Source organism: Podarcis muralis, chromosome 13 (genome assembly GCF_964188315.1).
Source record: "Podarcis muralis chromosome 13, rPodMur119.hap1.1, whole genome shotgun sequence".
In the NCBI taxonomy this organism is placed as follows: Eukaryota; Metazoa; Chordata; class Lepidosauria; order Squamata; family Lacertidae; genus Podarcis; species Podarcis muralis.
In genome coordinates, this window is record NC_135667.1 from 28835871 (window position 1) to 28858496 (window position 22626).

The window sequence follows — 22626 nt, forward strand, 5'->3', positions numbered from 1 at the left end:
TGCCTCCCTTAGACCATGTTGGCCTGGGGCTGATGGGTGTTGAGAGTCTAACCACAACTGGAGGGTCAAGGGATCCCTCTCAATATCTCTGTATCTCAACACCTTTTGAAATTGAGCTAACCTGTTACAAACAATGGTAAAACCTTAAATCCTTATCACCTTACTTGTCCCTTCATTTATTCATCTGTCAGCATGATTGAATAGTGAGGGACAAGTCTGTCAGTTTTCATTTCTCACTGCTTCTGATTTTTCTCCACATTAGTTTGTGATTTAAAACAACAACACTCTAATGAAAATTTATCAGCATTCTAGTGTAAATTTCTCCTATTGCTGATATTTTGTATGCAATTTTTTCTAATGTGCATACTATTACAAAGTAACTTCTCCGTGTGTGTTCAGCTTGAGCATTTTTTAAAGAAATTGCAAATTAGGGAAATTTGCTTTAAAGGTGAACTGATTTAAAAGGAAAATTAGGTAAATTTGCTTTCAAATGTGAATATATGTTGTCCTCCTCTCTAGGAAGTTTGACAGTATTAGCCAAGAAGAGAGGGAACTAAGTTACTGTCACAGGCAGATAATTTAAAGTAAAATTAAACCAAAGACATTCAAAATCTGCTGCAAAAGGAAGTTGAATTCCCCCGCTTATTTGCAACAGAAGTGTCGAAAACAGAAGACATGATACGCAGAAGTAGTTGTGATTGCTTAAAAACAAGGAACCATCCTTTTCTGAAAATTCGCTGTCCAAGTACAGGAGAGGTAAGAAATATTCAGAGTTTGCAGTAAGAGATTTGAGTGGGGGTGGGGGGCTGGCTTTGAAAACGTATTAGCTGTTTCTTTGTTCAATCTGCTGTTGAAGCAGAGATCCCTGTGATTCTTAGTGGCAGGTTCTCTATGGGTTTTCCCCCCAGTGACCAGTAAATGAAGCAACAGCAAACAAGGGGAATCACTTTTCCTTAAATGTTACAGTTGATAAGGTTTGGGTTCTCTCATCACTCGGCAATCTCAGTCTGTGAAAGGGACTACTCAAACAGATTGCTGAAGAGGACGCAAAAATTAGCCATCTGGACTGCTTCCAACATATTTAAAAACATAATAAAATGCACAGTTTAGACATTCCGACCCCAAATTTTTGAAACTATCTCCACCATCACCTTACCCAGATCCAGCCTTAGCGCTCCTATCCTTGGAGCCTGGTACCAACTTCATCCACCATGCATAAATCTCTTGTGTTTATGCTACTTGCCACAGCCAGGAAGTCGTCAGTGGTTTCCCACTGGAAATCTGACTCACCTCCTTCCTGAGAGGAGTGGCTAGTGAAAGTATGGAACAATTGCACTGTCAGAACACCTGGCACACAAACGGAGAGTCCTTAATGGTTCATCAAGAATAGACCACTTTCATTCGACTTGGTATAACACTTTCTATGTTAACTCACCCACACAGCCCACTAAAGCCCCTGCTCCACAGGGTAAATATGTGGAGAGGCTTTACTGTGAACTAATTTGACTCACCTTTCTCTTATATGTGATAAATCCTGATTTCGCCCTCCCCTCTGTATTCTCATTTCATTTGTCTATTTTTACATTCATTATTCTTACTGCATTTTGTATGTGCTTATGTCAATAAGCATTCTGTATGAGAAACAACAACAGCAGCAACGTTTCTTATTGGGGTTTTTTAAAAAAAATAATAAAATATTAAACAATAAAAGACTTCCCTATGGAGGACTGCCTTCTGGTGACTTGGCGGGGGGGGGGGGTCAGATAACGCCATACCCTACATCATTTCTCTGAAGAAAATAGGGACGTCTTAAGGAAAAGCGGGACACTCTGGAATCAAATCAGAAACTGGGACAGCTTCGGAAAATCCGGGGCTGTCCCTGGAAAATAGAGACACTTGTGGAGTCTGTTACTTTAATATTTTAGAGTTGGGCACAACAGTTTATATTCCAGCATTTCTCAGTAACTGTAAGGGTTGAAGATGCATGGAGAGAATCAAGCTCCAAACTCTGTTTGCTCAGCCTGCTTTTCTAATCTGATCCCCTGCTTGCTAAAAACTGGCTTTAGCATGGATAACAAGCACTCGCAGATTTTTTGGACTACAGTTCCCATCATGCTCATTCATGCTGGCTGGGGTTGATGGGAGCTGGAGTCCCAGAACTTTTTTGTACTGACTGACTCGCTCAAGATTCTGTTACACAGCGCCTTTTGAAAGTGAGCTCTTCTGTCCTAAACAATCTTAAATTCTCATTATCACCCCATTGGCTCACCTCCCCTGTCCCCATGACGGATTTGTGAAAGCATTCCTAGGAAACTTGGCAGCATTGACGAAAAAAGGAGTGAAATAAAGTAGTGGGAGTATCTAACTCCCTGAAACAGAAACCGAAACCGGAAAATCATAATCTGTTTTGATTCCACAACAGTATTTGCAGCTGAAGCGTGAAAATCAACAGGAAATATACAATTTCTGAAAGCCAAGGAACCAGCCTTTTGCCTTTTCTCAAAAATTGCTGTTTAAGTACAGGGGAGGTAAGAAGCGCTGGATGTTTCTATGAAGAACAATAGATCGGTGGGCAGCTGAGTTATTTCCCTGTTGCTTTTTTGTTCGGCTGAAGAAGGGGTCTCTCTTGTTTTTAGGGACGGGATCTCAGTGTTTTTCAGTGATCAAAAGGAAATCAGGGGTGGCTGCTGATATGTTTGTGGTTATCTGATCTCTAAATAGTCTCAGGCTGTGAAAGGATTTATTCAGATGGCTTCTTGAAGAAGCAGCAGCAAAGAAAGAAAGAATAAATTAGAAGCCAGTGTTTAAGATGCCTCATGGGTAGCCTGAAGCATTTCCTTTTAAATTTCTCTTTCAGAAATGTTCTCGTTCCTCCCATTTGTCACAGGGTGGAGTCAGACAGTGCTGCTGTAGTTCTTTTCCCAATGTTAAATACAGTTTTCCATGTTTCTGCATCAGTTTGTCACTTTTTTTAAAAAAAGAAGCCTAATAAAAATTCATTGGCATTTTTAAGGCAAACGTCTTTTAATTTACACATTTTGTATATATTTTTACCCAATCTACCCATTTTTGCAAGCATTTCCCCCTAATATGATGCATTTTGTATATAGTTTTAGTTGTGTTTTGGTTTGCTTATTATCACTGCTTTTTCCTGGGGGGGACGCAGGGGGACGCATACCCCTAAACATTTTGTGAATCTTTGTACTTTTGTCCATTTACTGTATTTATTTTTCCCAATTTGAACTATAAAATGGTGATTTTCTTGAGTCAAAATGAGAGTACACCTAAACATATTTTTTGGGGGGCGGAAAAGCACTGCTTCTGTAAAATCTGAACTGAACCAACTCTTTTCTCTATCCAAACCCCAGTGGCTAACAGCAGATTGCAATTTAAATGTCCTACAGACCAATCCCATGCATATCCAGTGATTTTCCCCCCAGGGAGTACTCAAGGGTATGCAGTACCTGCACCTCTTATTGTTGTTGTTAAAAAGTGTTTCACTTACTGTAACAACTTCATGGTGAGTTATTTTTCAAGAAAAAAGCACTGTGCATATCTACTCAGAAGTAAGCTCCATTGAATCCCACTGAATTGCAGCCTTAGTAGATTAATCTGTGTTTTTCTTTTGCTGTTATTTATGCAGCTTTGGGGGTTTTTGTGTTTTGTTTTATGTTTTATTTTTACTCATTTATTCTAAGCCGTTCAGAGAATGTCATTTTAGCAAGCAGCATTGAAATGGCGTAAGTACATGATGAAATAAATAAATGCAATACAGTACAAGCCCCTGGTCCACCAGGCTGGAAGGGGATTTGAGAGGTGGAAGTGTCCCTCTGCGCAGCCCCTGCCTGCCTCTGCCAACCTCGGCCAACACAGAACCGGCCTCAATGTACTCACCCAAATAGCAGGTGAGCAAACTTCCTGTTGCTGGTATCCCTGTTGGCAAGGAGGTGGCAGGACTGGGCTAGCAAAGGATCCTGAGCTGGCCATGCTGCCACCATATGATGGCAACATGTAAGACTTGGCACATCCACACACACACACACATATATAAATAATAAATCATTTTCGTATTATAGGGGGGAAGTCAAGGGCTTTCAAGATTATGAAGATATAGAACTGGGATGTTGTTGTTGTTGTTTAGTCGTTTAGTCGTGTCCGACTCTTCGTGAGCCCATGGACCAGAGCACGCCAGGCACTCCTGTCTTCCACTGCCTCCCACAGTTTGGTCAAACTCATGCTGGTAGCTTTGAAGACACTATCCAACCACCTCGTCCTCTGTCGTCCCCTTCTCCTTGTGCCCTCCATCTTTCCCAGCATCAGGGTCTTTTCCAGGGAGTCTTCTCTTCTCATGAGGTGGCCAAAGTATTGGAGCCTCAGTTTCACGATCTGTCCTTCCAGTGAGCACTCAGGGCTGATTTCCTTAAGAATGGATAGGTTTGGTCTTCTTGCAGTCCATGGGACTCTCAAGAGTCTCCTCCAGCACCATAATTCAAAAGCATCAATTCTTCGGCAATCAGCCTTCTTTGTGGTCCAGCTCTCACTTCCGTACATCACTAATTCCGTACATCACTATCCTATATATAGCATAACAGTTAGGAAATTCCAACAAGCTGAAGAAGTAAAGCAATGTACTTGACAGAGGTGCCTTGAAGGATGTGTGGTGCATCCATTCTGGGCGGGGGGAACCCCTCTCGGGACCCCAAGATCCTTGACAATTGCCTTCTATTCACTAATACTATTTTAGGGGCAAGATGTTGGAGAGGGTAGCGGAAGCTGAGCTGCAGGCACTTCGGGAGGAAACCCATTACAGTTGTACCTTGGAAGTTGAACAAAATCCATTCTGGAAGTCCGTTTGACTTCCAAAATGTTTGGAAACCAAGGCGCGGCTTCCGATTGGCTGCAGGAAGCCTGCAGCCAATTGGAACCCGCGTCCGACATTCCAGCTCCAAAGAACGTTCACAGACTGGAACACTCACTTCCGGGTTTACGGCGTTCAGGAGCCAAAATGTTTGACTTGCAAGGAATCTGACTTCCAAGGTATGACTGTATCTGGAACAATTCCAATATAGGTTTTGGCTTGCTTTTGGCATGAAATTGGTCCTGTTCAGCCTGAAATGTGCATTTTTCTTGGGGAATGGCTTTTAATTCCATTGACCGAGGTATCCTCCTGGCATCATCTCTGTGAATTGGGGGATTGGAAGCACCATTCCACAGTGGTTCCATGTCTCCCTACATGACTGGCCTCAGGGAATAGCATTGGAGCAGAGACTATACACCTATTTCAAAACTGCTTTGAAGGCTGGAAGGAATTACTGTTTGGAAAAGGGGAAGGCATTCTGCAGCAGATTGCAGCAGATTGCACAACACACCCTACACAGTTTACGTGTTTGTTCCTCTTCTCGTTGTTTCTCCATCAAGGTCAAACAGCAAGTCTTGCATACATCTCAGAAATGTTGTTTCATAAGGCAACCAAATCTTTGTCCAAGGAACTGGACCCAACAGGAGATTTGATCCCAGTACGAAGTGTTATAGACCAACAGCACTTTAGGCCTCTCTGCCTGGTTCAAAGAAAGAGAAAGCAGTCGTGGTGGCAGACCAACCGTTTTCAGAGAACTGAATACAAGCTAAGTGATGTGCTGTTATCGGGAGACCATGCTGCAAAGCTAGGTAATTTCCAATATTTACAAAGCTATACGTACACATTCAGAAGGAAGCCATATTGAGTTTAATGGGACCAGGTAAGTGTGTAGAACAGAGGTGGAAGAACCTCTGGCCTTCCATTTGTTGCTGGCTTCCAACTCCCTGAATTTCTAGCCATGGACCATGGTGGTTGGGGCTCATGGAAGTTAAGAGTCCAACAACTTCTAGTGGCCTACAGATTCCACACTCTGGTTTAGATGATTTCAGGCTCATTCTCCTTCACACATTCTTTACAGGGCTGTGTGCATTCCATGATTTGGCAAGAAAAACGCAGGGTGCGTAATTCAATTTCATGAGCATTTTAGCATTCTTTTAGAGCGTATTTCTCATCCCATTTTTCTCAGTGGTTTGTGGTAGTGCCATAGTGTTTTGAAACCTTTACTCACAGTTATGCTGTTTTATCATTAGTTTTGACTTGGATAGAACCATAGAGTTGGAAAGGAGGGAGCCAACGGTCATCTAGTCCAACCCTCTTAAGGGAGTTCATAGATGGCAAATTTCCAACCCCCTCCTTCCCACTCTGCCCCACAAAATCTCTCATAGAATCTTATTTATAATTAATGTTATTCTGCTTTCCATAATTATATTCAGGGGTGTTTTTTTCAGCTGGAACTCAGTTCTGGCACCCCTCATACGAGAACAATGAGGCATTCATGATGAGTTCTGGCAACTCTTTTTCTAGAAAAATAGCACTGATTATATTGTTTTTAAAAACCACTTATTGGAATCTTCAAGCCTTAACACCATGGCAAAAGCATACTTTGCATTAAGGAAGGAGATACTGGGTTGCCCTCCAGTATCTCCAGGGCTGGGAAACTCAGAGAACCACAGCTAGACAGGGTAGAGAAGACAATGAGCCAGATGGACTAAAGTTACGTTTGTTGTTCTAGTGTCCCTTTCGTTGTCATTGATTTTTCTCATTTTTTTTTAATCTCCAGAAGTCCAAGATTCAGGTTCAGTCACTGTTGTGGACCACGTCGATGGAAAGGTGGAGGGAAATATTGGTGGGCGGATTGAAGAGACAAGAGTAGAAGTGGTGGCGGCTGTTAGTATGTCTCATTCGAGGTCTGTGAACGTGAGAAAGATATATGTCCACCCCCAGCTCCTTGAGTCTGCAACAAGAGATGGGTAAGGCTGGAAGAAAACAGTTTTGGATATTGACCTCATATACCCAATGGAACTCAACACCACCCATTACACTTTCTAAGAGACCACCTCCTTCCCTACAGACCCTCTCATATGTTAAGATCAGTAGAGGGGGCCCTTTTGGTTGTTTCACTTGCTTCAGAAATGTGGGGGGGGGGGAGGCAAAGGACATTATTTGTGGCAGCCTCTAAGCTGTGGAATTCCCTCCCCACAGAGGTGTGTCCAGTGCCAAAATTTTTAACAAAAAAACCTGGATGTACAATTCCAAAATATAAGATAAAAAACAAATAAAATAAAACCTACATACAGCAACAGTGTTTGTGTTGTGTAGGCTCCTATGATGTAAGTAATGGGCCCCGCCTGCTAGCCTGCTCCCTGCAATATCACTGGTTTGCTCATTTCTATATACAGTCATACCTCGGGTTACAGATGATTCAGGTTGCGTTTTTTCGGGTTACGGACCGCCGAAACCCAGAAGTACCGAGGTACCACTCACATAAAATACCAAGCTACTGAGATGCCGGGTAAAAGTGACATGGTCACACTCCTGTGTCACATTTCAGCAGGGCAATCAAGGCTGATTCAGTCCCAAAACCATGCTTGGACTCAGAGGAAATGGGTCCAGAGTGAAAAAATCCTGTACAGTATTTAGAACGACGATATAGATTGCAGAAGATGCACTGCATGTAGTTTGTATATGTGTTGCTATTTTATGCACTTTGCTCTGTTGGATAACGGATGCATATTTTCTTCTTCTTCAGGAAAATCAACTTGCAACATGAGTTCATTAAACAATCAAAGATGATTCAAAGGGACCTGTTTGTCATCAATGAGGCAGTGGAGACCGTGGAAGAGACAGAGTTCAGGGAATCCAGCAATGCTGAAGGCAACATCTTTTACGACACCTGCATCAATCTGAAACTGAAGGTCAGGTTCGAGTTGCGGCCTTTCATTAAATAAGGGGTGGGGGACGAACACGCACATCCTTGCAGTCAAATTTTGTTCCATGTGGTTGATCCAAATTCTTCTTTCATGTTCTAGGGTGGCAGAGGCAGTAAGAAAGCAATCATCGTTCCCAAATCCTGCATTCTGGCATTCAGAGCCAAGCAACTGTTATTTGGAGAGAGAGATGCATGTAAGATACTTTTTGTTTGAGACCTAGACCACTGTGACTTAGCTGCCTTGCTGAGGTGGAACTCGTGGCGAAGAAGGGTTCCTCAAGCAAAGCCTCTCCCACCTTCTCCCTTGCCCAGCGGCGACACAGCAGCCCTGCAGTGCTGCCTGTGGGTCTTATTCTCCAGTAGTTGCTGCCACCATCCTCCCACTTACTCCTGCAGCCCAAAATGGGAGAGGACCTGGGATGCACCAAAGCAATTGCCTTTAAAAAGGCTCTGAGTCAGGGCACCCAGCACTCCTCAGTTCAATCCACACAGATGAGTCTTGATGCTGATATTCAACACAGCGTCCAGTTCTATCTCAATACTGGCAGAAATCAGAAGTGATTTCAGTGAGACTTATAAATGGGCCCTGAAGTGAAGGACATGAGACAGGAGTTGATCATGCAGGTGAGCTATGCATAAGCAAGCTGCCAGCTAGCTCTGCAGAGGCTCTTTTTATTAGCACAATATGCAAAACCAGTCAGATACATTTGGGACTGTGCCCTTTACACATCTTCCAATCATGCGATCGTGGGGTGGTACCAAGTTATTTTGGCACCTGTTTCCACTGCGTTACTTTCCCCTTGAACAGTGTTTAAACAACGGAGACAAAGGCCACAGACAGGGCACGGCAGACTACTAAGACAGCAAAAGGTTAGAGGACATGGCGTTCAGACAGCTGTGGCTTGTCTGTGGGCGGAAGTGTGCTTCACACCCACATTCCTTTAGGGCCCAAAATGTCTTGGCTCCTCAGAAAAATTAACTTGTGGAACGAAGGTTTCTCATCTCCCCCATAGCCCATCTCACATTATTTCAGAGAGCCTGTTTGTGGGGCACGGAGGTCGTGGGAATGGGAAACTTTCCTTCTGTGAACTTCCTTAATTTAGCCATCTTAGGACCCACTGTCTACTTTCCTTCCCAAATTTATATATCACTGGTAAGAAATAAATGCTCACACATTTGAATATTAAAACAAAATGCCATTATTATTCATACACTTTATGTAAACTAGTACCTTTTTGCTCTTTCTCCCAGCTATTTCACACTATCCATCCAAGGGAAGAGGAAGTTTTGGTAAGCACATTTTAGGAGTTCCATTTTTATTTTTTTACAGACGTTTGACAGTGTGATAGAGATGGCTTGAGAGTGTCATTGCTGTATTCACAGCACATACATTTTTCTCTGGCCTAATGTAATGTCTGAGAAAGGGGGGGAAATCCTGTGTTTTCATTTGATTCAACTTGAAGCAGGGAATAGTTGGCTGTTGTAGCAGGAGGTCTTGTGAAGCAATGACAACAACACCATGGGTAACAGGAGCTGAATCATGCCAACTTTGGCTCTTTGAAAACTGTCTCTATCCTAAATTAAAATATGTTCTTAACAGATATACTTGATGGCAGAGAAATCCAGCATCTAATAGAGATGTGTGGTGATGGCAGTTATGTACATTGGTATGAAATCTTTATTTTCCTGAAATGTAAAGGAACTGTGAGGGGAAGGATCAACAATCTCTATATGTACTTTCTCATTTCTCCGGATAGAATAAAATGTGTTCTTGTCACATACGAACTGCAGTGCGGTCCTAAGCATATTTATTTAGATGGGCCACTGATTTAAATGGAGGACAGTTTCTGGATTTCATTCTGTGGAAAATTGGTTTGAAGTATTTTTATACCACTTCTAAAAGTTGGAAAGCTTCTCAAAGTGGCCCATAAAATAAAAGCATGAAAAAGTAGCACAAGTACATGCACATTAACTAACTATGGTAGACTCTGTACTAGATATGTTAGACTACACACCTAACTGAAAGTAAGCCTCATTGAACTTCAATAGGATTTTATTTTCAGTAAGTGAATATAGCATATGATTGCCCTGTAAACTTGCTTATCATAACACTGATTTGTGAATTACCACTGTACTTATTTTACATATAATTTTAAAAAAGTATTTTACATTTAAGGTTTAATGTAAGTAAGCAGTTATTAAAAATTTGCATATACAGTGGTACCCCGCAAGACGAACGCCTCGCAAGACGGAAAACCCGCTAGACGAAAGGGTTTTCCGTTTTGGAGGCGCTTCGCAAAAGGAATTTCCCTATGGGCTTGCTTCACAAGACGAAAGCCCATAGGGAAATCTCCGGGGACCTCTTTTAAATGCTAGCAGTGGGGAGCAAAGCCTTTTCCCCCCCTCCGGCCTTCAGAAGAGGTCCAGGAAGGCTGGCGGGGGCCGAAAGGCTTTGCTCCCCACCGCCAGCATTTTAAAAGCAATCCGGGATAGCAGGGAAGCGCTTCCCGGTATCCCGGACGGCTTTTGAAGGCAGGAGAGGTCCGCGAAGCCTGGGCGCGCTGATCTCGGCGCGCCCAGGCTTCGGCATGCCGGCAACTCTCCGCAAAGCCTGGGCCAGACAGCTTTTGAAGGCAGGCGGGGGGGGGAGCAAAGACTTTCGCCCCCCACCAGCCTTCAGAAGAGGTCCTGGACCTCTTCTGAAGGAGGTCGGGGGGCAAATGTCTTTGTCCCCCCTGCCTGCCTTCCCAGGAGAGCGGAGAAACGCAGCGCGTTTCTCCGCTCTCCCGGGAGGGCTTTTAAAGGCAGGCAGGGGGGACAAAGACTTTCGCCCCCCGCCAGCCTTCAGAAGAGGTCCAGGACCTCTTCTGAAGGCTGGCGGGGGGCAAAAGTATTTGTCCCCCCTGCCTGCCTTCCCAGGGGCTTTTAAATCGCCCCAGACAGCGGAGAAGTCCTCCGCTGTCCCGGGGCGATTTTAAAATGCCGCCCTGCCAGCATTTTAAGATCGCCCCGGACAGCGGAGAAGCCCTCCGCTGTCCCGGGGTTTTTTAAAATGCTGGGGGTGGGAAGAAAAGCCCTTGTCCCCCCCCCCCCAGCCTTCAGAAGAGGTCGGGGGACAGACTGTCCCCGGACCTGGTCTGAAGTCGGTTTCCCTAGGAACGCATTAATTGATTTTCAATGCATTCCTATGGGAAACCGTGCATCGCAAGACGAAAAACTCGCAAGAAGAAAAAACTTGCGGAACGAATTAATTTTGTCTTGCGAGGCACCACTGTATCTGAAGATCACAGGGCGGTTCACAAAATAAGGGACACAAATTACAAAGAAAGACAAAAAGCAAACCAATAAAGCCCCTCCCACAGTTAAAAGGGCAAAGAATGTTTATAATCAGCCAAAGGCCTGGTTACAGAACAGTGAGAGCATTCCACAAACAGACTTGTCAGAGTCTGTTGTTGTTGTTGTTTTGCATTTCTTTCCCCATTGACCCTACATTTCTCCCCCACCTGCCTACATCCATCTGCCCTCTTATGATGTTGCTGGATCACACCATCTCTGACTATTGGCCAGGCTAGATGGGGTTGGAATCCAACAACATTTGGAGAGTCACAGGTGAACGCTCATTGTTTAAGGTGCCTGGAGACTCTGTTGCGTTACCTAATGCAACTTTTAAAAACTTCCAAAATAGACCATGAAAAGTAGTTGGGAGCTTCCAATTGTTCACCATGCAGCAGTTAGATTATTAGAGGTGTGCTCATACTGTGTCAATACATTAAAATTGCACTGATTCCCTCTTTGTTTCCAGATGGAACTATTCGAGTATGCGGAAGTAGACAATGTGATTCAATTGAGAGAAAATGTAAGTAGATTTCAGAATGGTAGGTTGGAATTAAATGTGGGTCTTGAGGTGGGAAATCTGAAAACTACTGTTTCGGCTAACTTTTTAATTGATTACCTTTTTTTTACATTGCAATGCCTCAGTAAATATGTTTTTGAAGATTCTGAAGGAAGACAACAGATCTTGTCCCGTGTGGGATTTAAAAAACAAATGCCACTAATATTTAGGCAAAATAAAACATTCATTGTTTTTATCAAACTTATTTTATCAAACTTAAATATTATCCTGACCTTCAGATATAGAAAATGTTATACGTTCCTGGACACCAAAATCAAATACTTGGCAGATGGCATCAAGCATATTTATCTCTTGCCCTGGGCAAAAATGTGGAGGGGGAATGTTAACATTTCCAGAGTACCAGCATCAAAGCTGCATGTACCATGGGAGGCAGGCACTCCAAGGCTTCTCTAGATGACCTATGAGGTTTATGAGTTTGATGCAGCCTTCATCCTAGCACCCTCTAGCTATTCTTGACTACAACTCCCATCAGTCCCAGCCAGCAAAACTGATTGGGGGTTGCAGTCCAGAATAAATGTTAAATGGCTTAATTGAACAATAATTTGCTTTAATTGAAGTTTTTTGGTGGGCCCCAAACTTTTTCGTAGGCTGTTGGGAGTTTTGTGGGTCCTAGGCACTGTTGGAGATTCATTCCCATGTCTGCAGTCATGGGATTGTTGTCTATCACATGACGGTGTATGTTTTCATTCCACAGTGTGGGAAGTGACAGAGACAGGATGTTTTGTGTTACTTTGTTCCATGAAGTGGGACTATTGTCCTTTGTTCTTTCTCCTTGCTATCTGATGAGAAAGAGGCAGGAGCTAAGTCAGGATGCTCCGAGTGTATTATATGTAAATAAACGTAGATTAGCCAAATGCTGAGCTACTGAGTTCTGTTATGCAAACTCTGATTACTCTGCGGATCCCTGAGTGTGCTAATGCATTAGTCGCTGCGATGTTCGGGCAGATTAAAGCTTTTGAAGCTCCCAAATGATCGACCAGGAAGGAAAGAACATGCCAATCGGGCATGTGTCTCTGCCAGGATTCTACACGAGAGTAGGACGCTCCTAAGAGGCACTGCATAGATACAGATAATCCAGCCCTTCAAGGGGCTAGTTCTAGTTTTGATCGGAGCAGTAACACTGAGGGAATTAGAGTTTCTTATTTCTAACCCTACCACAACCTCCAGCATTGCTAGTAGTCCTACAGGGAGAAAAGGTATCTTACAGGTATTCTGAGGTTATTTTCAGTAACATGGAGTAGTATCAAACTTGTGAACCCTATGTTTTGTCCCTTCCCCTAATCTCTAATTCTGTCCATACTGCCAGTGATCTCAGGAATCATCAGAGAACATAAGAGTAAAGACATACAGCAGGAAGTTAAGACAGAATTTGTAATATTCTCTTCATTATCTGCGATGCTGCGTGGCAAATTTCTAACTGGCTTCCTGGTGATAATGAGAGAGAATGACTTGTTGCAGGAACTGGAGCTCCAGGTAAAGTTTTTTTAAAAAAAATTTTTTTACTTTGGGATTTCATTTATATATCACTCTTAAATTAACATATTGCAGAGTGGTTCAGAAATAATAATGTAATACACACAAAGAAATACTAGTACAAACCAATTCATTACTTTTAAAATCTTCAGAATTGTTCTGTAAACAAAACAAAACTAAAGCAGTGAAGTGAGGTGTTAAATAAAATGTTCAACAGATTAAATGTTCCAGACCTGAATTAGAGACTAAAAGGCCCAGGTTGAGGGGGAGGGAATGTAGCAACAGGTAGACATGGCCTCTCAACAATCAGGGGTTTGTATGACCAGTTATAAATGGGAAACACATCTGAACCACTTAGGGAGAAGTAGGACAAAAAAATAAAACCAGTGGCTGTGTTGAACATTAGGAAAAGGTTTTTCAGGGTGTGGGCGAGGGGTTTGCAACTGAAAAGATGATTTATCATACAGTTTCCAGTTGCTGGTTGAGTCCTTCCTTCGGATCTGGCAGTTCTCTTATCTCTTGCTTTCAATGGGGTGTGCATGAACTTGACTGCCCTCCTTTAACCTTGCCCTATTGACACGATGGGCCCCTCTCATTACAATCTTCTACACACACACACAAAATATGATATATATATAGAGAGAGGTACAAAAATTATCTACTGTAGTTACCCGATGTCAAAACTTTACTTATTAGCAACAGTCCAGTCTATCATTAGGCCCTCAGCTCCCCCACTGCAATACTACCTGCCCAATAGAGTCATGCTTTTTCCTAATGTTTCTAGGCTTTATGGATTGTGCCACATCTAAATAAAAATGGCCAAATTGTCCAAAGTCTTGATGTTCACAGCCATTTACAAATAAAGCGATACTCATCACCTACCAAGCCCTACTTTTGCATATGTGCTACGCATGGCCAAATCTCAGGTCATATGTTAATATACCCACCATTTGACATTAACATCTTTTGCTGTAACCTAAACTCTCAGCTGGAAGAGGCTCTTGAAGGCACCGGTCAATTCAAGCTGAAGGCTGGCAAGCCAGAGCTGAAAGACTTGGTGGAGAATTTACAAGATTCCAGTGGGGCCATTTTCGCTGACCTTGTTGCGGCAGTCCTCTACTTCCTTTACGCTCTAGATGGTAAGCATTATCCCTCTCAAAATATCAGAATCAAGTATTTGACTTGAATGGAGAACATTTCAGCCCAGGAATAGCTGAAAGTAAGGATGGAAGGACAGATCATCTTTAAGACAGATGCCAGAACTCAAGGTGGTTGAAAGCTCATACCTGCCCCACAAAATTTGAGATATGGCGGTATTTGCTTATCATTTTCTAGTTGGGATGCTCAAGGAATTCAGTCTTTGCAAGCTCCAACCTGATGAATGTGCAGCCTGGACCTTAGCTATCCATAAGCTTTTACACTTTTTCTTACAGTTCTGATTATGACAGACAACAATGGTTCAATGATTTGCAAATATTCTTTTCCATGTCACAACTACGTAAGACAACTAAATGGGTTACTTTTATAAATTCAGAGTGTTTGGGCTAGGCAGAGGTATCCTACAGGTAGGATTAAGGATTATCAGTGGGCAAGGCTCAAACTGTAGGACTCCCACTCATCTCAAACAGCCCTGCAATCTTCAGGACAGATGCTGGAGATGCCAGACTGTGAGAACAGTTATCTTCCATGTATATATTGATCCTGCACAGCTCCTTTGCCAGATGTGGACATAATCCTCCCCCAAAAAATGAGCTCTTAGATTCTCTGATCCCTAAACAGAGCACTTTGAGAATATTTAAGGGAGATAGCCGTAGAGGAAGACAAGTAATTATTTTGAGAACAGTGAGGCAACTTACAGCTGCTAACTGAAGATCCTCAAAATCTTTGCCAGGTCTCTGCTTTGGCCTTGCATTTCACAGAATGGAACCCATTCCTGAAACTGACAATATTCCTCACTTTTCCAGAATTGACAGAGGAGCAGCTGATACTCCTGGTAGAATCTGTGGAGAAGAAGATTGTTAACAGTCAGCTTGCACTGGTAAGGGAGAATTCCAGTTAGTGCTTAAGGCAGAGAGAGAGACCACTAGAAGATACTTTTCCTGGAAATGGGCGAGGTTAAAGATATGCAGAATGTCACTACTGCACATTCACAAGTATAAGGTTTGTGCGCATCCTTGGCTGATCCATCAGATCAGCACACATAACTCTTCCATATGGCTGTGAGTAAGTATTGTAGCAACAAGTCAAGCTTAGGAATTATTTTTTTAAAGGCAGCAACCCTTTGTGTGCTTACTGAGGAATAAGTCCCACTGAATTTGGAGGTGTGTGCTTTCTAATAAAAATGAACAACGTAATACTTACTGTACAGTATAAACTCACAACAGGAATTCTACAGTGATGCATGCTGCACCTTTTGTTAATGTAATGAATTGAATGGGCATAGCAAAAATGGAATTCAGTGTTAAACAAGTGTAAAGTGATTAACATTAGTGCCCAAAAACTAACCTCACATAAATGCTAATAAGGTCTGAATTGGCCAGGAAATCAACCTTCAGGTTGTAGTGGATAGATCAATGAAAATATCAACTCATTGTGCAGCAGCTGTTCAAAAAGGTGAATTCTGTGTTAATGAGCAATAGGAAAGGGATCAAAAATAGAACTGCCAGTATCATAATGCCATTACACAAATCTATGGTGCAACTACACATGGGAATATTGTGTACAATTCTGGTCACTGTAGAAGCTGAAAAGGTTTCAGAAAAGGGCATAAAACTGATCAAGAGGCTGGAGCACTTCCACAGGGAGAATAAGGTTACAACATATGGGGGTTTTTAGTTTATAAAAAATGCAAGTAAGAGGGGAACATGATAGAAGTGTATAAAAGTATGCCTGGCTTGGGGAGAAAGTGGATGAAGGCATACATACACACACAACTCTCATAATACTAGACCCTGAGAGTCATCTGATGAAGCTAAATATTGAGAAATTTAAGACAGACAAAAGAACTATACTACAGAATTTGCCATCCACAGGTATAGCAATGGCCATGAACTTAGATAGCTTTAAAATGGAATTAGGCAAATTCATGAAGGGTAAGACTATCAAGGCTACTAGCCATGATGGCTATGTACTAGCCTCCAATGTCAGAGGCAATATGCCTCTCATTATCAGCTCCTGGGAATTACAAGTGGGCAGCTTGTTATCTGTAGGCTTCCTTATAAGCATCCGGTTCACAACTGTGAGGACAGAATGCTGGACTTTGGCCTGACTCAGCAAGACTCTTATATCCTCATTATGTCTATTGCTTTTCAACACTGATACCATTCATCAAGTAATGGTATTACACACCAGGAAGTTCTGATTTTGCCTTTTTCTTGTTTGCAAAGGTCGGAAGCATCCTAGATGACTTCAGCAGAAGAGAAAAAGTGTTTACCATAGAAGCCAAGTTCTTAAGCGAAGAGGAACTGAATATAACTGGAGCAATCATCGAAATGAGTGGAGTCACGGTGCAAAAAAATGGATCCAGTCTTGCTGGGACTGGAAGTCCTGATGCTTTCTCAGCTCTCTGTGCACTATATGCAGCTCTGTATGCACTCAGTACCCTGTCTACCTAGGTATCTATGTGTTCAGAAGTCAGTCTCACTAAAGTCAATGGAGCTTACTCTCAGGAAAGTGAGTACAGGGTTGCCGTGTTAGTCTTTTATCCTCTTTGCATTCTGACCCTCTAGAATCCCACAGTATCCACTTTGTTTACGTCTTTAAGTCTAATGCTTGTTCATGGATAGAGGCCATTGCTTTAATTCAGTGCCTCTGCTGACTCCCTACTATCTAACATGTATAACTATGGATCAGTTCAGATTTAATGAGGAGCCATGGTTTCCTTCCGTAAGAATGAGCTGAAGATTGCCCCTTCCACCTTCATTTGTGCCTGCAAGAAGACTGAAGATTTCTGATATTCTAACCATCTTCACTCAGAGCCATAGAACAGCCTATTGGAATGTGAGTAGTATTTCTACATGTGCCTTGATTATCTTCAAAAAATACTAGTATGAGAGTTTTGTGGAGTTTTGTTACTACTATCCAGAAAGAGAGAAAATGAACAGATGACCTAACTCTTGCAGAAGTTGTGTGTAGTGGCTGCTGGATCCAGATTTTAAGTCAAAACACATACTGTATTAAAGATCTCTTTTCTTTTAATGTTGGTGTTTTATTAATCAGCAACAGTTAAGTGGGAGAATCGGGTCTCATCCAAAGCTATTTACAAATCTTACTTGCTACTTTTTCCTCCATAAGTAATTGCTACATTATAGTCACAAAAGTGAAGGAGCCATAACATCGTTTTGTTACAAACTTACAAAATAAAACATGGTCTTTTGATATAGTGTCTCAGATTATTACGTTACGTGTTTTTGTTTTGCTGTAAATCACCCTGAGATTCTCAGGTGAAGGGCAGTATAATAAACAAAGTTAATTTTCAAAGCAGCATACACATAAAATCCAATCTTTTTTTGCAAATGGCACAGGTACGCCATATTTCACTTTCATCCAGAATTTTCAGTGCAACCTTAACTCTGGCATAGCAAAAATTATGCTACAGGTTCTCGGCAGTAAGATCAATCCTGTTTAGCACCTGCAGGTATTTTTATCTTTATCCATACAGAATCAGAAGTGTGGCCTGAAGCTGGAACTTTCTCAACAGATGGCTATCCAGTCTCTGCCTGAAGACCAGACAGCCAACCACCCCTCTAGGTCCAATTGCCAAACTGCTTCAAACATCAATATGTTTACTCAATTTTTAATCCACACTTCAGTTCTGTGGGTGGAACTTGATATCCGTGATAGGGAGCTACTACCACAAAAAATGGCAGCCCTGATTTAAGTTCTGTCTCAGCTCATTGTAATGCTACTGATCTTCTATCCACCTATTTCCCTGGTTTTGCCAATCTTAGCCAATGAGGTGAAGCACAGACAGGAACGAACCTGGGATTGGCTTAAGCAACCTTGCCCTTCATCAGTGGCAGATGCCCAGCAGACATCTGAAGAGTGGTACTTAAAAGGTGTCATCCATCTGGTGGCTGTTTGTGGTACAGCTCTAATGAACATAGGTCCTTTCTTTTGGGATTATGTGAGAAGTGTAGCAGCAAATACAGAAGAGTAAAGCAATAAATAACATGTCAAGGCGGTGAGAATGCTCTTTGAAGACTAAAGGTATATGCTTGGGAGAAATTACAGTCTGAAACTCAAAAAACAGGAATGGGTGGGAGAGGTTTAGATGGGTTCTTCTAATAATTTTCAAATGAATAACTGGAAATGGAAGTTAAGGAACCTGAAAATGTTGAAAATCTGGCATGAGAATTACATTAGTGAAAGGATCCTGACAACATTTAAGTTAAAAATCAGAATCTTAAATTTGTAGCAGTGAAATAAGAGTTGATAAAATAATTTATTTTTGTTGTACTGTGACTGTATTAATAATTTCCTTGAGCACCCTCTAGTGTTGGTACAATGGAAATGTATTCACCCATCATTGCATGCTTAGATGTCAAACCTTCTATGATGGACCAAGCAGATAATGTGGCTGGTCCTATTGGATCAGCATTAGTTCATGTCTGTGGCTCAAATCAAGATGCTGGTCTTTACCTTTAAATCCTCAATCAGCTTGGGACCTGGGTGGCTTAATGATTTCCTGCTCCTCTATGTGTCCTTCCATACAAATAACATATTCCTGCTGCTGATAGTTTTTAATGTTGTTTATTGGGGTGGTTATTTTAGATAGGAAGGGTTTTTGTATAATGCAGGGGTGGGTTATTGATGTACTTATGCAACTTTAATAAATACTAATAGACTACAGAGGATAGTATTACAATAATTTTACAAGCTGTAGAGGGGTGTAGAACTAAGTTGACAGGTGGAGGTTACAGAAAAGACTGGGGACAGATGAGCATGTTTGGTTCATCATGAAGAAAGCACATGACGGCAGGAGAAAGGGAGCAATTGTGTATTTACAATAAAATAGACTGGCTCTATTTAAATGAATTCTGTCCACAGTACAGTGGTACCTCGGGTTAAGAACATAATTTGTTCTGGAGGTCCGTTCTTAACCTGAAACTGTTCTTAACCTGAAGCACCACTTTAGCTAATGGGGCCTCCCGCTGCTGCCGTCACACGATTTCTGTTCTCATCCTGAAGCAAAGTTCTTAACCTGAGGTAATATTTCTGGGTTAGCGGAGTCTGTAACCTGAAGCGTATGTAACCCGAGGTACCACTGTATTTCAAAAGCATCCTTCTCCCGAGTTGGATACTATACTTGGCCCTGCTTCAGCACTGATCTTAGCCTGCTGAGGGAGAAATGTAGTCCCCAACCCAAAGACCAGGGAAAGGAAAAGAAGAGAAGGTCACTGACTGGCCCAGCTGCAAATGCAAGGCAGTGAAGTTTGCTGGCAGATTCCCGAGTTTAATGCGGCCAGCTTTGTTCTCTGTGCTTTCTGATGCAGGGGGGATCCTCAACTCCTCCCGGAATAAACGGTTCTTTTTTTATTAAAAAAAACAACAACCATGCACGATTACTTATGCAGCACGACACTCAGCACCCTTTTGTAAAACGATAATTTTTTTAAAAAGATGTAGAATGATTTTTAAAAAAAAGCTTTAAAATGATGCAATGTGAGGCTGCAGTCCTGTTACTTACAAGAGAGTAAGTATGCATAGGATTTCAACGTTAATGAATCCATTGTTTTGGGGCTTGTTATTATTTGCCCCACAGAGGGCGGCGGGTTTCCACATTCTTTCTGTCTCACACACTGCAAGGTTTTTAGCGGAGGCAATTTGAAAAAGATCTATTATTTGATTATTGATGTAAACCCCCAAAACGTATTTTCTATAGTTAAGTTTTTACCTCTATCTTCAGTACGTTTTATTTATTTTTTTATTGCCATGGCTAGTGGCTGATGCAAATAAAGATTCTTCTGGTTCTTATTTCCACACACCCGTTAGGAATATTGTAAACCGCCCTGGAATCTTTTGATAAAGGGCGGTATATAAATTAAATCAGTAATTTAAAAATTTATTACTGTTTCAGTTCGAAGGCCCTTCCCACCGCCCCTCCCGCTTGCTTGCCTGGCTGCCGGCCTGCCCCCTCCTTCCCTCCACCCGCTTTCATGCACTTCCCTCTCGGCAGGGGAAAGGAAAAAAAGGAAGAGGCGCAACCCGGAAGCCGAGGCGCGGCGTCGCAGCCCGCCGTTCTCTCTCTATGGTTCCCTACCATGGAGACGCGGGGTGAGGGGTGGGGACAGGGAGCCAGGAATCAATCCATTCGTCCGCGTCCGTCGGTTCGGCAATCGGCTCGTCGAGCCTGCTCGGCTTTTCCCGTCGTCCTCCGCGATAGTTGCTCAGTCACGGCCGTAGCCGGTGTGTGTGTGTGGAAGGTGAAGCCATGAAGCAGGAAGGCGGCTCTCGGCGCCGCGCCGGGTCGGAGAAGGCCAAGCCGCCGCCCGCGGAGCCCCCTCAGCCTCCCCCGCCGCTCGCCGACGTTGAGATGCACGAGGAGGCGGCCCCGGCCGAGCCCGCCTCGGGGGAGAAGTCGCAGCGCGAGCTCGACGCCGTCACGCTCGAAGGTGAGGTGGGGGGGAGGGGGAGGCAGGAGACGGGGCGCGCGGGGATGGGCGTGGCTAGAACGCCTCGCGGCGGCGGCGGCGGCAGCAACCCCCACCTTGTGGGTTCGATGAGGGCGTGGCCAGCGGAGTGCCGAGCGGCTATTGGCCGGCCGTGTTGTGTACCTGGAGAAAGGTGGAGAGGTGTCCATCCACCGCCGGGCTGGAGAGGCGGGGCTAAGCTGCAGCAACGCCCACCTAAAATAGCCAGGTGTCCCGTGGGAGGGGAGACTTGGAGTATACAGCGCGGTGCAAGGTTTGGGGGGGGGGCGTGGGGGGTTTAGATAGACATAACGTGCAGTATTCCCGTGTACTAACACCTTGGCCACCTGTGTAGCTTAGGGAGGGCAGCGTGTTAGCAGGTGTTTAAAAATGTGCGTAAATGCGGAGAAGATCCTGCAATCCCAATATCACCATACCGGGATTCGGGGCAAGGTAGTGGTTTTTATATATCCCAAGTCTACATCATGTTTACTTCGGAAGATTTCACCCGTCTGCTTCCTGCTCTGCAATTTGCATCCAAGTAAACATGTAAAGTCATCACTTGTGTGCTTCTTGGAGGAAGAGATTGAACACACACAAAGTTCGTTGCCATCAACAACAGGTGATGTGCTGCTCCAGTTTCCATCTTCCGGTTGTGTTGGGTTAGCAGGAATGGACCCTGTAATATAACACTGTAACACTGGAATTCCTTCTCTAAAAAGACTTGCCTGTGCTCATCCTTGCATACTAATTTACATATGTTTATTGAAAGTTCATTGCAGAGTGGCTTTGTTTGCTGCTGCTAATTTTCTGTCATTGTATGTGTATGACTGGGCTTACTCTGTTTTAGATCTTCTTTTGTTTGGTTGTTATGAATCTCCCTGACAACACAATGAAAATAAAAAAGCCGTTGTTAACATTTGAATTCATTTTCTATAAACATCTTCATTTGGATACCTATTTGGGTGGCATATTGTGATCTGTATGTGTATATTAAGATGGTTGTATTGCTTGTTGCACTGTGAATGTGAGCTGATAATTTTCTGCTTGCTTTGCTTTTTCCCTTTTTTGTTTTTTCCCCCTTTAATAAATGTGCAATAAAAATTATTTAGTTTACAGCAAAGTGTGGAGAGAGTAGGCTGGTGAGTGGACCTGCCTGCTGGAAGAAAGTGAGCATTACTGAACCACTCAGCAGCGCTTTTGTAATCTAGATATTGATTTCATGCCAGTGACATATTGACTAAGGCTGCAGTCCTGTACATAGTAACCTGAGAGAAAGTCTCATTGAACTCAGTGGAGCTTTCTTCCGAACAGACGTGTATAGGATTGCACTCTGACCTCTGTAGCACAAAGATGGGCTGGTTTCTATATTGTTGCGGCCGTCCAAAATGTGTTAAGTTTTTAAAGCAAGCTTTCATACTTGGGAACACTCCAACACTACATACACTCAAATGGATAGTGTAAGTGTAGCTTACAATTTTAAAAGATGGAGGAGAGTGGCTTTGCAGAGGAAGAGAGGCAGAAGTGTGTCAGAACTGAGAAAGCAGGGCCATCAGATGACCACAGGGGTGCATCCTGGGCATCCAGAGCAGTTCACTGCAGAGGAGCCTCTGCTTTAAGATCAAAAGTACAGTCGCATCTTCCACCAGCCCACTCCTTGCTGCAGAAGCTATGGGTTATTGTGGCAAGTCTTCATTGGATGTACGAAGTGGGCACAAAATTGCTTGCAGCGCCATTCATGGGAGTCAGTGTGGATTGGAATCCAGTTTACACATAAATGGTAATACACTGTTTATCTTCCCTGTGAGTACAACAGGGATTG

General features: G+C 43.0%; 2 protein-coding genes and 1 long non-coding RNA gene across 4 annotated transcripts in view; 2 read left to right on the forward strand and 1 right to left on the reverse strand.

The window, feature by feature from the left end:
* On the forward strand, window positions 1-17550 carry GSDMA (gasdermin A). Of its 2 annotated transcripts, XM_028702738.2 has the most exons (12): window positions 2-756; window positions 2423-2528; window positions 5419-5667; window positions 6639-6828; window positions 7608-7773; window positions 7888-7981; window positions 9039-9077; window positions 11590-11643; window positions 13007-13173; window positions 14162-14312; window positions 15138-15211; window positions 16560-17550. In XM_028702738.2, exons 3-12 carry the CDS (start codon window positions 5451-5453, stop codon window positions 16785-16787), a joined length of 1380 nt encoding a protein of 459 aa, XP_028558571.2. In that variant the 5' UTR covers window positions 2-756; window positions 2423-2528; window positions 5419-5450; the 3' UTR covers window positions 16788-17550. The 2 variants fall into 2 exon arrangements, with proteins under 2 accessions (XP_028558572.2, XP_028558571.2); XM_028702739.2 differs by lacking the exon at window positions 2423-2528 and having other exon boundaries at window positions 1-756.
* LOC114581995 (uncharacterized) lies at window positions 5984-20560 on the reverse strand. The gene is made up of 3 exons (XR_013390409.1): window positions 20435-20560; window positions 15030-15173; window positions 5984-7956 (listed from the first exon to the last, which is right to left on the reverse strand). It is a non-coding gene; the product is annotated as an uncharacterized LOC114581995 (long non-coding RNA).
* The window catches only part of PSMD3 (proteasome 26S subunit, non-ATPase 3), a 10707-nt gene continuing 8576 nt past the window's right edge, over window positions 20496-22626 (forward strand). The window contains exon 1 of the mRNA XM_028702737.2: window positions 20496-20786. Coding sequence (XP_028558570.2) covers window positions 20606-20786 — 181 coding nt within the window. The 5' untranslated portion in view covers window positions 20496-20605. The remainder of the gene's footprint in view (window positions 20787-22626) is intronic.

Excerpts from the sequence above, each read along its gene's own strand:
- GSDMA (XM_028702739.2), top strand. The coding sequence starts at position 5,451 with ATGTTGTTTCATAAGGCAACCAAATCTTTGTCCAAGGAACTGGACCCA. Across the intron at positions 7,774-7,887 it reads GCATCAATCTGAAACTGAAG|GGTGGCAGAGGCAGTAAGAA; the intron begins GTCAGGTTCGAG and ends TTCATGTTCTAG. Across the intron at positions 14,313-15,137 it reads CTTCCTTTACGCTCTAGATG|AATTGACAGAGGAGCAGCTG; the intron begins GTAAGCATTATC and ends TCACTTTTCCAG.